The sequence below is a fragment of the Notamacropus eugenii genome, chromosome 3 (genome assembly GCF_028372415.1).
Source record: "Notamacropus eugenii isolate mMacEug1 chromosome 3, mMacEug1.pri_v2, whole genome shotgun sequence".
Taxonomy (NCBI): Eukaryota; Metazoa; Chordata; class Mammalia; order Diprotodontia; family Macropodidae; genus Notamacropus; species Notamacropus eugenii.
Window position 1 is genome coordinate 111,576,548 of NC_092874.1, and position 17,300 is coordinate 111,593,847.

General features: G+C 38.2%; 1 protein-coding gene across 1 annotated transcript in view; it reads left to right on the forward strand.

Moving 5' to 3' along the window:
• The window catches only part of DGKI (diacylglycerol kinase iota), a 552,077-nt gene that overhangs the window by 226,384 nt on the left and 308,393 nt on the right, over window positions 1–17,300 (forward strand). Inside the window, exon 6 of the mRNA XM_072652615.1 lies at window positions 6,898–6,963. Within this exon, the coding sequence (XP_072508716.1) occupies window positions 6,898–6,963 (66 nt within the window). The remainder of the gene's footprint in view (window positions 1–6,897; window positions 6,964–17,300) is intronic.

Genomic DNA, 17,300 nt, shown 5'->3' on the forward strand with positions numbered 1-17,300 from the left:
CACATCCATACGTACACGCACATCCGCACATTCGTATATAATCACAGATATATACACACATACGCACAAACGTAGCCAGCTTAGTAATTATTCATACGTAAATTAATATCAGCACATGAAGTAGCGTCACACTTTTTCCAGTAATTCCTATAGAATTCCTCAGTCCTCTTTTTTTCTACTTATATTGTCCTTATATTTAATGTATATTTTGTTACGTTGTTTTTCCTCCACTTTGTATTCTTTCATAAAGTTTTCCGGCTTTCTTTGCACTCCTCCTCCTTGCTGAATTCAGTTGCATTGCAGTGGTCTGTTACAGTAACGTACTACTATTTATTTAATTGTTGTTTTGTGTTTGAACATTTACTTTGCTTTTTAAAAAAATTCTTCATAATGCCACTATGAAAATCTTTAAACAGATAAGCATTCCCCAACGTTGGAATTACTAGGTCGGAACAATAGTATCTTAAATGAAGCATATTGTGTAGGAGTTGTCAGTTAAACTTCTTTTTGTTGGTGAGGGGCTAATTTGTCCTTAAAACTTGAGAGATATGGACAAGATTCAGAAGAGAGAGGGATGACAGAATGAATGTGCTTGAAAAATGGGACGTAAGAAGAAACAGAGATTATGAGAGTCACTGTTTTCACATTGACGAGAGAAGCTGTTGCCCCCTAGAATGGTATGACTGTTCTGAAATCTCCAAAAGATTTAAATTTAAAATAGATTCAGCTAAGAACAGAGCTCTGTGAGTTTGACCTAAGAAGAGTCCTCCATAAGGTGAAGCCCCTGGATCTTGGGCATTCACATTTAAAGGGAGCTAATAACCTTGATTCTCGTTTAGCAGCGTAGAATAACTAAGGTTAGCACTTCATGAACAAGTAAGAAGAGTTCCCCTTCCTGACTGCTGCACCGGAAATGAACTTCACCTTGCCCTTAGTGGAAGGGTTTTACTTCTTCTAGGGTCTTCACCACTGGTGGCTGGTATCTCAGGATTTCTTTTTCTCCATTTCCAACTGAATTTCTCTTTAAAACTTGATCTGGGGAAGTCTTTTTGAGATGTTTGTTCTGGGTAGGAAAACTGCTTATTATGCCTCTGGGCACAGATGTGCAGTGTCAGAAATGTCCAGTCCCTGTGGATTCATTCTTGCTCTGAACCAGACTTATGATTCCATTGATTTAATAGTAACAATAGTAGCTAACATTTTTATAGGGTTTTCTAAGATCTTTACAATTATCTCATTAGTAACCCTGGGATGGGTATCGTTATCCCCATTTTACAGATGAGGAAATGGAGGCAAATAGAGGTCAACTGACTTGTCCAGGCTTGCACAACTAGTAAGTGTCTGAGGTCATATTTTCACTTGGCTCTTACTGATTCCTGGCCCAGGGCTCTCTCTAGTGAGCCACCTAGCTGCCCAGCAACTCTCAGAGTGTAATTTCTCTATCAAAGCAATTTATAATAGTCAGAGAGAGGTTAAGTGCTACTACTGTAGCCAGTGATGGAGACAGGACTTGAAACCAGATTTTCCTAACTTCAAGGTCCCCTCGCTGTCTACTGTATTGTACTGATTCTGCTTATCAGAATGATTTCTCCCCTCTTAGTTGGTCCTTAAAAAGAGAGAGCATGATTAATAGTGGGAAAAGCAGAAGGGCTGAACTTGGAGCACTTGGAGGCATGAACCCTGAGTTAAAATCCTGCATCTCTTTGGGCAGTGACTTCAATGAGCTACTCTTTCTTGATCTGTGAAAGGAAGGGGTTGGTCTCCATGAGTTCTGAGATCCCTTTACAGCTCTCTAGGGGCACCGAGTCTCAGTTTTCTTTGAGTGTCCCTTCCTACGGATTCTAGGAAACAGAGATACTTTCATCTATATGAGTCAATCAGGGGCAAGGAATATGTGACCTTTCCCAGGACCACACTTGAGGACCTAGAGAGCCACATGTGGCCTTGAGGCAGCAGGTTCCCCACCCCTGGTAGCCTTTCAGACTTCAGTGATCCCTTTTCATTGACTCCCACCCTTGTTATTTTCTAGTCAAATTATTTGGAATTTTAGGAAATTAACATACTCATTTGTAGTACTAATTGGCATTTTTGGGTTCCTTTACTTCATGTTCTCGTGGCATAGTATCATATAATAATCCTGTCACCCTATTGCATGTAGGCCTCTGGCCATATTTGCACATCTTGAATTTTTTCATGAAATTTTTAGCAAGAGAACAGGTTTCTATATTCTGGACAGGCAGGGGATGCACCCAATCATTGCTCGAGTTGCCCCCAGTATCAATATTAATTTTTAGTTAATTTTAAATTTAAAATTAATTTTCACTGTAACTTCTCTGGGGAGACTTGGAATCAAGAAAATTCATCTTTCTGAGTTCAAATATGGCCTCAGATGCTGACTAGCTGTGTGACCCTGGGCAAGTCACTTAACCCTGTTTGCCTCAGTTTCCTCATCTGTCATATGAACTGGAGAAGGAAATGGCAAACCACTCTAGTATCTTTACCAAAAAAACACCAAATGGGGTAACAAAGAGTCAGACATGATTGAAAAATAGCTCAGTAAAAACAACAGACCTCTTTGGGGCGCAGGTAGGTGGGTGGTCTTTTCCCTCTGAGAGTTATATGACTTATTCTACGTATCATCTAGCACAGCTAGGTGGCTCATTGGATAGATCATTGGGTCTGGTGTCAGGAAGACCTGAGTTCAAATGTGACCTCAGACATTTGCTAGCTGTGTGACCCTGGGCAAGTCACTTAACCCTGTTTGCCTCAGTTTTCTCATCTGTAAAATGAACTGGAGAAGGAAATGGCAAACTATTCCAGTACCTTTGTCAAGAAAATCCCAAATGAGGTGTCAAGAAATCAGTCACGACTGAAGCAACAGAACAATAACAATCTCATGTGTCCACTAAATAGCAATATAGTGAAATTCACTAACTAGTAGAAGAGGCCACTAGGTGGATAGAGTGCAGTGACTTCAGGAAGATCCAGCCTCGGACACTTAGTAGCTGTAGGACCCTGGGCTAGTCACTTAACCTCTGCCTTGGTTTCCTCATATGTAAAATGGGAATTACAATAGCACCTACCTCTTATGGTTATTGTGAGGACAAATTGAGATAACATTTGTAACATATTTTGCAAATCATAAAGCACGTTGTGAATGGATAGCTCGCTATCATTATTATATGACCAAAGGGAAATCATTTCAACTAAGCATTAGTTTCCTCATCTGTAAAAAAACGAGGTGCTAGATAATATTTGAAGCCTCTTTAAGAGCTAAATTCTATGATCCTTACCTCTCTAGATATCATCTTAAAAATTTTGCCTACATCCTTACTTTGAGGCACAGGGCAGGAATGGAGCTTTCTGTAGTAAAATTCTATCAAGAAGAAAATCAGACTTATTTTAGGGAACATTATCCTCATTTACCACCATTTATTTTTCATAGACATTAAAATCCATGGGCTTTTGATCAGTGAATGGTTTGTTAAGTACTGAAGGAGATGTAAAATTTGTCCACTGAAGGTGTCCATTCTGATTAGAGTTATCCTTATCACCAAGTACATCTCACATAATGGTATAAAAATCCCATTTAATTTCTGGAGGGAGGGTCATACCCTGGAAAATGTGCTGTATTTGAAGTCAAAGAGTCTGAATTAGAATACTTGCTCGTCTGATCTTTGTGACATTGCTTCAGTAATTCCAGAATATAGTTTCCTTCCTTTGATTAGATCTATTTTTACTTTTGCTTTGCTGAGATTAGGATTGCTACCCCTGCTTTTTTTACTTCAGCTGAAGCATAATATATTCTACTCCAGCCTTTTACCTTTACCCTGTGTGTATCCCCCTGTTTCAAATGTGTTTCTTGTAGACAACATATTGTGGGATTATGGTTTTTAATCCATTCTGCTATCCACCTCCATTTTATGGGAGAGTTCATCCCATTCACATTCATAGTTATGATTACTATCTGTGTCTTTCTCTTGCTCCAGTAATTTTACTTTGCCAAGCTGAGGTTCCTCATTTGTAAAATGGGGTAGGTCAGGATGGGCTTTGAACCAGATGACCTTTCCCCCTCTAAGTCTATGATTCTATAATGTTTTTGCTTACTTAATCTAGTAAGGAGGGGAAGGTGGTTTGGGTCAGAGCTTACCAGAAACATTAGTTTGGGGTTTGTTTGCTCAGCAAATAGCACAGGAAAAAAAATAATACTTTACTCCAACTCTTCAGAGATTTTCCTTTCTCCCCCCCTTCAATGTTATTTTAATTTGAAAAACAATCTAGGTTTCTCTAGTCAGTTCATATGGCTATTACATTTTACATGAAGATTTGTAGCACCAAGGATTGGTTTCCTTTTCATACTTTATCCTAAAGGCTGGTATTAATACATGCCATTTAACTGTCTACTCCATAAGTAGATTTCTATCTAAGGTGAGTCAAGCAACTTCTTTATTCTGGATCACCATATCCTAGGATTAGAAAACCTTAAATATCATCTAGGTAAGTGTCTTTCAAGTGGTAGACTGGGCCCCACTTCCCCTACTTATCACAGAAACTTTGACTCATAGAGCTTTTTCACTTTCTTTACTCATTCTTTTCTCTTCCTTTTAGTACCATGAAAAAGTCTTGCTACTTGTGACTGATAGCCTTTTCACAGGCATTTATTGAGTACCCACTATATGCCAGGCACTGTGCTAGACACTGGGGATACAAAGATAAGAATGTCCTTCCTGCCCTCAAAGAGCCTTTATTCCCTTGGGGGAAGTTGTATACATGCATACATACATACATATATATATGCATATACATACAGAGCCACACACACACACACACACCTATGTACAACATATAAGCTAAATAGACACTAGGTGATTGGTGGCAGCAAGGACACTTGAAGCTGGAAGAGGATCAGGAATGACCTCTTGTAAAAGGTGGCCCTTGATGTGAATCCTTAAGGAAACTAGAGATTCTGAGAGTAGGAGGTAAGGAAGCGTAAAAATGAATATTATTGTATTTTGTTTTGCTCCCACAAATGTTCTTGAGGAATAATAGCGCTCCCAGACTGATGGGAGCTTGTGATGAGCATGCACAATCTGTTTGACAAAGATGATGGTCTAGCACATCCTGGCTTCAGGGACACTAGAAAGGTGGGGATGTGACAAATGGCTCAGACCTTGGGGGTCATGCCCTGGTCACGTGTCTTCACTGCTACACCTGTGTAATTAAACTCATGCATAAGGAGGGAATGTAGTAGAAGGATAATGAAGAGGGCAACTCTGAGGAGTCTGGACCAATCCTGACTCTGATGGGCAGGATGTGACCATTTAAGCTCTCTCCTGCATCTGTTACGGTGTGGATGCTCCTAATGAGCACCACAACTGCTTTCTCGTGAGAAGTGTAATAAATGCCTTCTGTCCACTCTGTTTCTGAGTTCTTTCAGTGAGAATAGATTTATCACATAGATCTTCCTGAGGGCACACAACCAGGGAAGCAGTGGGCGGTGGCAGCTTGCCCTGACTTACTCCCTGACTTTGCCCAGGAAGTCCTGTGATTCCCACAAGCATGTTTCTCTCAGAAGGAGTACGTGAAAGCATGAGGTATAGCCAGCACCAAGGCACAAAGCTAGGATCTGGAATGCCATCTATGAGGAACAGTAACCAATAAGGCATTTTTAATTTCTGATCTCTTCTTCCCACTTCCCCCCTCTCCTTTTTTTGTGTTGTCTCGCTCTATTAGATTGTAAACTTTTTGTAAACTGTTTTTCTTTTTCTTAATTGTGTCCCCAGTACTTAGCTCTGTGCCTGGCACATAATAAGTACTTAATAAACATTTATTGGATTGGATTTGCAGGGATTACAAATCCCCCTAATTTGCCCCATTTATATTTATACTCCAGTATCTTTGCCAAGAAAACCCCAAATGGGGTCATGAAGAGTGGGATATAACTGATCTGAGTAAACAAATGTGTTTAGCTTATTCTTTCTTCTCTGTCCTTTATTTTTTCTTTTTTCTTGATCTTTCCTTCTCTTAACATGTTCTCTTGCCACCACCAGAGAATAATTCTCAGTTTACCTTAAAGATTGTGAGATTCCAAGGACTCCAACTCAACGTCCCACTGGCATATTCACAGATCTGCAGTGAAGAAAGCTGGGAAACAACCATCTGCTAAACAATACTGTCTCCTCCATCCTCAACCAGAAGGACCCAAGAGGGACCTCAGTGGTCATGTAGTCTAACAATAACAATGAGCTCTGGTCCAGTGTAGTTGCATATGCCTATAATTTCCCACTGCTGGGAGATTAGAAAAGGGGTGGCAGATCACGTGGACTTGGGAATTCATGAGCTACTGTAGAGCTTAAGCTGATCAAGGATCAGCACCAATATAGGGAAGCCCAGGTAGTGGAGGACAAACCACTAGGCTGCCTAGGGTGAGCTAAACTGGCTCAGGTCAGAAAAGTAGAGCAGGTTAGTTTCCTTTTTGGTCAGTATTGCAATGGGCTCATGAGTGTCCTCTGCACTTAACAGCCTATGTGTGAGATAAGGAAACCTAATCTCAAAAAAAAAAAAACCAAAAAACCCAAAACCCAAAAAAGAAAAAACAGACAAAACTCATTGAATCCTGAATTCATTAACAACTTTTCTGATATGAAGCATTGTCTCTCACATGCATAGGTCAGTCCTAATGCTGATAATCACTGGGGAATGAATTTAGCATTTAAGCTTTAGGTCTGGTTTTGAACTGTTTACCTGTGTATATGTATGGAAATGGAGGTGGGATTCTTTCCTTCATTTATACAGATTTGGAAAATGCTTTGGGAGAAATTATTTTCTAGAAGTATAGTGAAAACTAATTGCTATTTTTCTTCCAAAAGATACTCATTTTACTTTCTCCCCCTCCAGAATTTTGTCCGTCATCACTGGGTACACAGACGGCGCCAGGAAGGAAAATGTAAGCAGTGTGGTAAGGTAAGGGGTTCAGCTATCTCGTGATCATTGCACCAGGATTCCCTCTGGCATAATCAAGTACTCTGGGGTAATGAGTGTTATTTCCTGTATTAAATAAATAGTGAATCTATTCCAACTCTGTCATGAAACTCCAAGCCCTGCTTATGATCAGTAAGCATTCACCCATTTATAGCCTTGACCAGACTCACTTCATTACTTTCTAGCTATCTTCATTATATACTCATGTATTTTATATATTGTCTTCCCCTGTTAGAATGTGTTTCCTGAGGGCAACACCTGTGCGTGCTCCTTTCTAGCCCTTAGCACAGTGCTAGAACACATAGTAAGCACTTTGTGTATGTTTCCATTCCATTCTGTTCCTTTCAGAGAGAACACATTTCTCAAAACTGCTTTATGATGTCCAATTTGTTCCCTAACATAGTCAGTGAGAATCCGTTAACCTCATTAGAGGTTATTATTACATTTAAGAAGTGATAAATTGGCTTCTTTCTTTTAGCCTGGTGTTCAGTAGGAAAAATGACTCTTTGATGGTTAAATCTTACTAATGAGAACTGCTAGCCTGTAACATTTATTTGCTCAACAACTGACTATTAGGTTGCTGAGCAACAATGCTTGTCAATGAAGGTCTGAAATGAATTGAGCTGAAGGGAAATCCAGCCAGAAGTTCTGAATGCAGTGTTTTGCTAGGACCTTATCCAGTGGTGGTAATATATAGTGCTTTTTTCACAACAACTCTGTATGAGACCTTTCTCCTAGTGGGTTTCCAGTATGTGCTATGTATATTTCTTGTTTTTATTGAATCTATGGTGGGGCTGGGGGGCAGTGTTGGGGAAAGAGTCCAGAGCCACTTGCAAAGGCAAGAAAGGAAAGGCGTATGGTACGCTTAAACAGAGTTGTTTCAAGGTATTTTCCTTTCTAGTGGACTGGTTGGGTAGGGGAACAGGCACAGGACAGACTTTCTTTCAGTATTTGTAATTGGAGATTCATTTTTAAAATAAAAATCTTTTGAGGATACTGCAGTGTTTAAATATATCAATCACTCACATTTTAGGGTTCATTGATAGTAACAAACTGGTGTGGCAAGTCCTTCCTACCTTCTCATCAAGTGGGAGTCTTATGCCTATTTTCATTCTGTCAAATCATCCCAAGAAGATCTACCCCTTGCAAGAAAGATTTCCTTTTGTCCTTTTAATATCCCAGATGTATCAGAGCACCACATGGGCTAGCCATCTGTTATCTCTTATTCTCACCACAGGAAAGATCTGCCTCTTCTTCTGATTCTGTCTCCTGTAATGTCATACATGACACCTTGAACAAAAGCTATTCTGAGTAAAATACTTAAGCCTGCTTAGGTCTTCCATGAAATTTTATTATCCTTTTGGCTTTTTGTCATTTTAATTCTTTTAAGATTATGGTAGTCAAAGAGCCACAGCCACATAATATCACTGGTGGACTTTTATTGTTAAACTATTGGCCCTTTACAAATATAAATAGTTTAGGATCATTGAAAACACCACAGAGTTTTGTAGAAGCATTAACATATCTCTTCCTCCTGCTCAGCCAAGGTTTAACTATCACCAGTCTACAGTGGTTGTTTGAAACAGATATATTAATATACTAAATCACTGCTCTGCCTGTCCAGCCTCATATCATAACCTGGGCAATATAAGTTATTTGTTTACTTTGTTTTCCATTTATAAATAGAATTTTTCTCTGTATAGGCTCAGTGCAATTAAAATGAAAAGGGAAGGACAGAATGAGAGAAAGTGAAGAGAGGACAGTATTATAAGGAAAGAAACAGGGAGAAAGATACAGGAAAAGAAAGAAAAAGACTAAAGAATGGAGAGAATGATATAGAGTGAGAAAGGAGTAAAAAATAAAAGGAAAGAAAAAAAGATAAGAGGTAGAAGCGAAATAGAGAAGGAAGTGATGGGAATGGCTTATTAGGTTGTAAAATAGATTATATTCTAATTACTTCACCTGTAGGTAGAGTTTTCAAGTGGCCAGTATTTATTATTTTATTTAAAAAAGCTGGTGGCACTTTTCTTAAGGATTTTTGAAAGAGTTTTTATTTTGGTAGTCCTAGCTGTAGTCCTTGAAGTTGTAATGAATGTAACTTGGGATCCCTTGCCTTCAAACTGTTACCATGGAAATTTGGTGGGCCAAATTCTAAGTTAGTAAGATTATCTAGACTTCTTCTGGTTCCTGTGGTTTTGCTTTTGACTTGAATGGACTTTTGAGAAAAATTGGGAATTGATAGGAGGAAAAGGGGCAGCCATGCTGAAGAAATTGGGGGACAGAGGGGAGAACCAACTAGGACTACATCAGAGACTGTCCAAACAGAGAACTAAGTGATAACCACTGACTGTCACCTAAAAGAAAGATATTGTTAACGAATTGGTGTAACTTACTGACCTTAGGACATATGACTTACTATGTCACTCTTCCTGTCTAGTGTATCGTAATCACCTTGTTCCATTCAGCTTGTCTTTTACTGCTCTTTTACATGAGGTGGGTATCAGGACCTCAGCCAGCAGCCATCACACAACAACCTACTCAGACAGTCCTGGATGTAGTGATGAGTGAAGCTTCCTCCAGATTCTCCCTCCAACCCCTGCCCAGCTTCCCTCACATGTCTACTATTCAATCCTCAGTTTCTCAGGAGTTGGTTAAATCTATTTGCAAGGAAATGTGTTAGGTGTTGACTATATGAAGACAAAAACAACATAGTCTCTGCCTCAAAGAGCTTACAATTTATAGGAGATGGAGGAGGGAGAACAAGCATACACAGATAGGCAAATCTAAGTGAAACAAAAAGTAAACTCAAAGCTTCACATGGGGACAAAAACAGTAACAAACGAGGAAGGTAAGAAAGGCATTCTTTAGGTTGTGGGGCTTGACTTTTCCCTTTGAAGAACACTCTAGGCTCCTAGAAACTAAGGTAAAGAGAGAAAACATTCTAGACATAGATTATGCAAAGATAGAGTAGGTACATTCTATGTCATTTACAGGGAATAGAAGAAAGTAGGCCAGTCTGGCTGGAGCATAAAGTGAAGTCATAAAGATGGAAAATGGAGTCCTGTGTGTGAGGAACAACAACGAGGCAGTTTGAGTGGACCATAAGTATGTGAAGGGGAGTAATCTGGAAAAGTCAGCTGAAGTTTGATTGTGAATGACTTCACACTCCAGAAGTGAGGAGCTTGGATTTGATTCTCGAAACAAGAGAAGGATTGAAGCTTCAGTCCTTGGAGGAGTGGCATGATCAGAATTGTGCTTTAGGAATCTCAGCATAAATGTGTTGATCACCCCACTTAAAATGAATTGCCTTTGTTAGCTAAGAACATTTCTTGATTGACTGTCTCAGTCATAATCCAATGTAGAGTGTGAACAGGGCCTGTACGCATCCCTGTGTTAACCAAAGACATTTCTTGAGAATCTTGATCGTTCAGTTTAATACAAGTTTCACATCTTAAGGAACTTGTATGAAAAGGAACAGTAATGTTAGAACCACATGAAATTCTGAAAGTCTAACCATGGAGGGGAAGGAGTGGGGATGCACAGACTCAAAGCAAAAAGATCTGGAAGCCCATGGGCAGTCAGCAAAAGAAGAAAGAGAAGACTGGGTTAAGTTGTATCAGAGAAGGAAGATATATCTATATATCTATATACTTATATATAGATATAGATATATATGTACACACACATATATGCATACACATGTGTACATCTATATATGTATATGGCTGTACATATATATGTATATATATACATATATGTGTGTGTGTGTGTGTGTGTGTGTGTGTGTGTGTGTATGGAGAGAAAGGTAGGGGGGAGCCATTAACTCATAGGAATCTCAGAGCAGAAGACACAGGCTGATACCACCAATACCCATGTATTCAAAGACTAAGGGAAGTACCAAGAAAAGGTTCGCTTTCCCCCTAATTTTCCCTTTCAGTGCTTTTATATTCATAGACCCAATAATCTGCAGTTTGATTACTTCTTCTCCGCCTCTATAATCTGAATGATGCTTGAACTACAAAGCCAGGGACTAATAAGAGTAGATAGAAATGTGGATTAAGACTGGGAGCTCAACTTCTTTCTAAATATTGGGATCAATTATGGTTGGCTTTATAACTCTCCATTTAAAATTAACTCCCAGAGGTTCAGAGGAAGGAATCACATGAATGATAGGGGCCATTATAGTCCCTCTAGGCTTCAAGTGTGTGGAGAGTAGGTTAAAGAAGTTTTGGGGAGACATGAGTCATGGAGACCAGTTAGGAGGCTGTTATCATAGTCCTGGTGACAGGTGAGGAGGGCCTAAACTACAACATACATGATGTGAATGGAGAGCAGGACATGCATATGAAAGATTGTATGAATTGAATAAAATCAAAGTCACTGTATAAATCAGGCCATGTCTTGATAACTTTCCATGCCTATTTTAAATTGTCAGAAAGCTTTATATTAATAGTTAGCTAACTTAAAAATCAAATGATCACCAATAAGCCAAACCCCAGCATTTTCCTGTAGAAAGTAAGCAGTCTCATTAGAGTCTATTCCCTTTTTACACAGAGCTGTTATATGATATTATTAGCCACCTTTTTCAGGTTGCTAGAAAAAGGGAGACAGTCAACAGAAGCTCAAGTATATTCAATATGGAGATTTTTTTAAAAAATGACTTTCGGTGCTGTAGCGGTCTGAAGGAATCCTTCATCCTTTATCCTTCCTTCCTGCGTCTCTTACAGAAGGACGTTGGTATTTGTAGTGCCTAGGTCATCCAATTCTAAACTTTCCCTCCATGTTCATATTTGATAGCGAATAATGAAACCTTAACAATATTCAGTGTTCAAACAGCCATGGCATCTGCCAACGCCCACAGTGGCAGATTTTTTTAGACAGACTCTTAAAATTGAGTAATTAAGAATCTGGATCTCTTTACAGCACTGAGATCCTAGCCAAGATAATTCCTCTACAGCAGGTGGTATGTGAGAACCACAGCTATAGAGACTGTGATATGACTCTGTTTATGTTAGCATGTTAGACAGTGACACCAAAATCATCCTTGCTTGTAACTCCACTAGGTTGGAATCCCAAGAAGCACAGATCTGAAAATCAATGACTCAGAAATTCACTACATTTTCAGAATAAACATGTTACCCAATGCCCCCAGTGGTATGGGCAGTGGACTAGTTGAACCTGTCCATTTGCAGATGAAAGGCAGTGATCATAATGGAAAGAAAGTTGGAATTGAAGTTAGGAAGACTTGAGTTTGAATTTTGCTCCAGACCATTATTAATCTCTTCAGCCCTTATTGTCCTTATCTGTATAATGGGGATAATAATAATACCTCACAAGGTTGGCATGAAAATCAAATCAACTACCATATATAAAGTGCTTTGTAAGCCTAAATGGACTCTAAAACATGAATTATTTATTGTTATAAAATTATTTATGAATTTTTAGTTTTATACATTCACTTTTATAGATTTTGAATGGCAAATTTGTCTCTCTCCCTACTCTTCTCCCTCCCCAACACAGCATGCAGTCTGATATAGGTTATATGTGTGCAATCATATTAAAAATATTTCCACCTTAGTCCTATTGTGAAAGAAGAATCAGATCAAAAGGGAAAAATCATGAGAAGGAAAAAAGCAATAAGAAAGAGAAAATAGCCTGCTTTGTTCTAGATTCAGACTCCATGGTTCTTTCTCGGGTTGTGGATAGCATTTTCCATTATGAGTTTTTTGGAGTTGTCTTAAGTTATTGTATTGCTTAGAAAAGCTAAATCTATCAAAGTTGGCCAGTGCATAAAAAAACATGAATTATTGATGATCATGATGATGATGGAGAGAATGAGGAAGATGATGACAGGTTCAGAAAGTGTGAGAGATTTGCCTAAGTTACTAACCTGCCCAAGTTACTAAATTGGATTTAAACCCACATTCTCAGACTACAAGTCTAGTGCCCTTCCCATCATGTGTACTTTTCCTGTTTGCTTACTCTAGTATTTATATAACTATTCTCAAGGAAGTTAAAAAAGGCTCCTTGTTAGTCACGGGCTGGTGACTTGTTCTTTGCATTTGAAATCATAAGGATGGTTGCTTGTGCCATCCTATCATGGAGGGGCAAGCATGATATGGTCTGAGAGAACTAGTTAAAGCTAGATCTAAGGGTTCTAGCTCTATCACTTGCTAGCTTTTATGACCCTGACAAAATTAATTAACCTCTCAGGGCTTTATGTTCCAAAATTGTAGAATGGAGATATTAATGTTTGCCCTATGTAACTGGATCATTTTGTGCAAGCATTTTGTCAACATTACTAGGCTACATAATTGTGAGTGATTCATTTTTAATTACAGTTAATTGATTCTTAATATGTGATATCGGTTTCAGTCACAGCATTTGAAGAATTTTCCCTTGCCGCCTACAGACATATTTGTGTTTCTCCTTTCTGTAAGAATCCTTCACTTGATGGTGTCATCTCCTTAATAGTATTTTATTTTTTTTAATTATGTGTAAAGAGAGTTTTCATCATCAACTTTTATAAGATTTTGAGTTCTAAAATTTTTTTTTCCTTCCCTCCATTCTCCCCTCTCCAAGGTGACATGCAATCTTATATAGGCTGTACATCTGCAGTCATATTAAACATATTTCCACATTAGTCATGTTGTGAATGAAGAAGCAGACCGAAAGGGAAAAACCATGAGAAAGAAAAAAACGAAAGAGAAAATAGCAAGCTTCGATCTGCATTTACACTCTATAGTTCTTTCTCTGGATGTGGATATCATTTTCTATCATGGGTCTTGTGGAACTTCCTTAGATCATATTTCTGGGAAGAGTTAAGTCTATCAAAGTTGGTCATTGTGCAGTGTTGCTGTTACCATGTACAATGTTCTTCTGGTTTTGCTCTCTTCACTTAGCATCAGTTCATGTTAGTCTTTCCAGGTTTTCCTGAAGTCTGCCTGGTCCTCATTTCTTATGGAGGTATAGCATTCTATCACAACCATCTACCACCATTTGTTCAGTCATTCTCCAATTGATAGGCATCGCCTCAATTTCCAATTCTTTGCCACCACAAAAAGAACTGATATTTTTGTACATGTGGGTTCTTTTCCCTTTTTTATGATCTCTTTGGGAAACCAACTTAGTAGTGGTATTGCTGGATGAAAAGGTATGCACAGTTTTATTCTACTTTGGACATAGTTCCAAATTGCTCTCCAGAATGGTTGGATCAGTGCATTAGTGTTCCAGTTTTCCCATATGTTCTCTGACATTTATCATTTTCCTTTTTCGTCATATTAGCCAATCTGATAGGTGTGAGGTGGCAGATGGTGTCATTGCCTTAAGTGCAATCTTTCCACCCTTTTCCTTTTCATTTGTACAAAATGGCCATCTATACTCACTGCCTCCATTTCCTCATCTTTCTATTCACTTTTCAACTGTTTGCACCACTTGACTAAAACTGCTTTCTTCAGTGTTAGATATAAATAATCTAAATGCCAAGCCTGATTGTCTTCTTGTAGGCCTTATCTTACTTGACCCTCCCATTGCTTTTGATGCTGTTAAATACCCTGTCCTTTTTGACACTCTTTCCTTGCTTCCTTTCTGTGACATTGCTCTTTCCTGGTTCTCTGATGTTTATCAGTTTCCTTTGTCCAAGCATTATCTAACCTTCCCCCACTTTCAAGGTTCTTTCCCATATCTCTAGTGTTGTATTGCCAACTGCCTGTTGGGCATCTCCATCTTAGTGTCCCATTTCAAATTTAATGTAATGCTGAATGGAATTAAATATTCTCCTTGTTGTTCCACAAAGAAGACATTCCATCTCTTGGATTGTAGTGTTTTCTCTGATTGTTACCCATACCTGGAATGTTCTCTCTCCACCAACTGGCTTCTCTGGCTTCTTTTTAAGTCCCAACTAAAATCCTATCTTCTATTAGAACTTTTTCCTAACCTGTCTTAAGTCAGGTTCCTTCGTTCTTTAAATATTTTGTATTTATTCTTTTTATAGCTTGTTTGTACGTCTTTGTGCTCTCCCCCATTAGATTGTCAGCTCCTTGAGGCCAGGGACAGTCTTTGGTCTGTTTTTGTGTCCCCACTGCTTAGCATACTGCTTGGCACATAGTAGGTGCTTAATAAATATTTATTGATTGAGTTCATTAAATTTACCATTTCTCCACCACCTACCTATTTATGTAGAGAGCGTTTTCAGCCTTCTAGTCATCAAGGTTCATAACCTTAGAGTCAACCTTAATGCTTCCTTTTCCTCCACACCTCCCTATCCAATCAGTTCCAAAGTTTTTTCAACTCTATCTGTATAAAATCTGTCACATTCATCTCTTTTTCTCTGCTCAATGCCCACTGCTCTAGTTTAGTTCTTTATTACCTCATTTCTACTATTTCAAATAGACTTCATATCCATTTCCCTGATTCCAGGCTCTCCCTTTTCCAATTCTCTTCCACACAGCTGTCAAATTAATATTTATAATACACAGATCTGACTGTATCATTCTCTAGCTAAAAATACTCAGTGCTTCTTTATTATCTATAAGATGAAATGTAAACTCATCCCAGCTGGGTATTTAAAGCCTCCCACGGTCTGGCTCCCACCTATCTCTCTTGACTAATTTCATATTATAAAATTACTTTACAAATTCTTCAAACTGGCCTACTCTCTGTCCCCTGAAATTAACTGTTCCTTTCCCCATCTCTTTGTTTTCACACAGGATATCACTTATACTTAGAATGTACCCATTGTTTCCTCTGCCTCTTTGAATATCATACTCCTTCAAGGCTCAAGTTGGTTTTGACCTCTTACTTAAAAGTCTTTCCTGACCACACTAGTTAGTGCCATCTCCCTCCTCAAATTATCTTGTATGTTCTTTTATATCTATGTACATTCTGTATTCCCCAAATAGAATAGAAAATTCTTCAGGGCATGGACTCTTTTGTCTTTGCATTTGTTTTCTCACCATCTTGTGTAAATACTCCATACGTAGAAAATGCTTGAAAAGTTGTTGTCTTATTGAAGTTGAATTGAATTCAAAATTTAAATCAGAGCCATATAATCTTTTCAGGATTTAGGCTTAATTTACTGTCTTTTAAATATATATACATATAGGTAGATAGATATATACATATCTATATATATGTTTATTTCATTAAATATTTCCCGCTTACTTGTAAAAACAGTTTTAGCAATTCTTTTTAAAAATTGAGTTCCAAATTTTCTCCCTCCTTCCTAGCCCTCCCCCCTCCTTGAGAAGAAGGCAAGTAATTTGGTATTGATCATACTTGTGAAGTCATATAAAACACATTTCCATATTAGCTGTGTTGCAAAAGAAAAAGCAAACAGAAAAGGGAAAAAAATAAAGAAAGTTTAAAAAGTATGCTTTGATCAGCATTCGGAGTTCTTTAGTTCTCTCTCTGGAGGTAAACAGCATTTTTCACCATGGATCATTTGGAATTGTTTTGTATTATTGTCTTGAGTCATTCACAGTTCATAATCTTCACAATATTGCTGTTACTGTGTTCATTGTTCTCCCTGGCTCTGCTCACTTCAATTATCAGCTCATGTAAGTCTTTCCAGGTTTTTCTGAAACCATCCTTCTCATCATTTCTTACAGCACAATAGTATTTCATCACTATCATATATCATAGCTAGTTTAGCCATTACGGATCTAATAGTGGTATTGCTGGGTCATACGGAATGCATAGTTTTATAGGTCTGTATGTGCACTTCCAAATTGTTCTCCAGAATGGTTGGACTAGTTCATAACTCCACCAGCAGTGCATTAATGTCCAAATTTTTCCACATCCTCTCCAACATTTGTAATTTTCCTTTTTTTGTTATATTATCTGATCTGACAGGTGTGAGGTTGTATCTCAGGGTTATTTTAATTTGCATTTCTCTAATCAATAGTGATCTAGAGCATTTTTATGTGACTATACATAGCTTTGATTTCTTCTTCTGAAAACTGCCTGTTCATATCCTTTGTCCATTTGTCAACGAGGAATGGCTCTTATTTTTACAAATTTGACTCCATTCCTTACATATTTGAGAAATGAGATGTTTATCACAGCAACTTGCTATAAAAATTTCTCCTCTTCTCCTCCAGTGTCCTGTTTTCTTTCTAATTTTGACTGCATTAGTTTTGCTTGTGAAAAAGCTTTTTGATATCATGTAATCAAAATTTTCCATTTTACTTCCTGTGATCATCTCTGTTATTTGATCATAAACTATTCCCTTATCTATAGATCTAAAAGGTACATTTTCCCATGTTCCCCTAATTGACTTCTAATATCATAAGTCAGTTTATCTGTTCTGCCCTTATCTT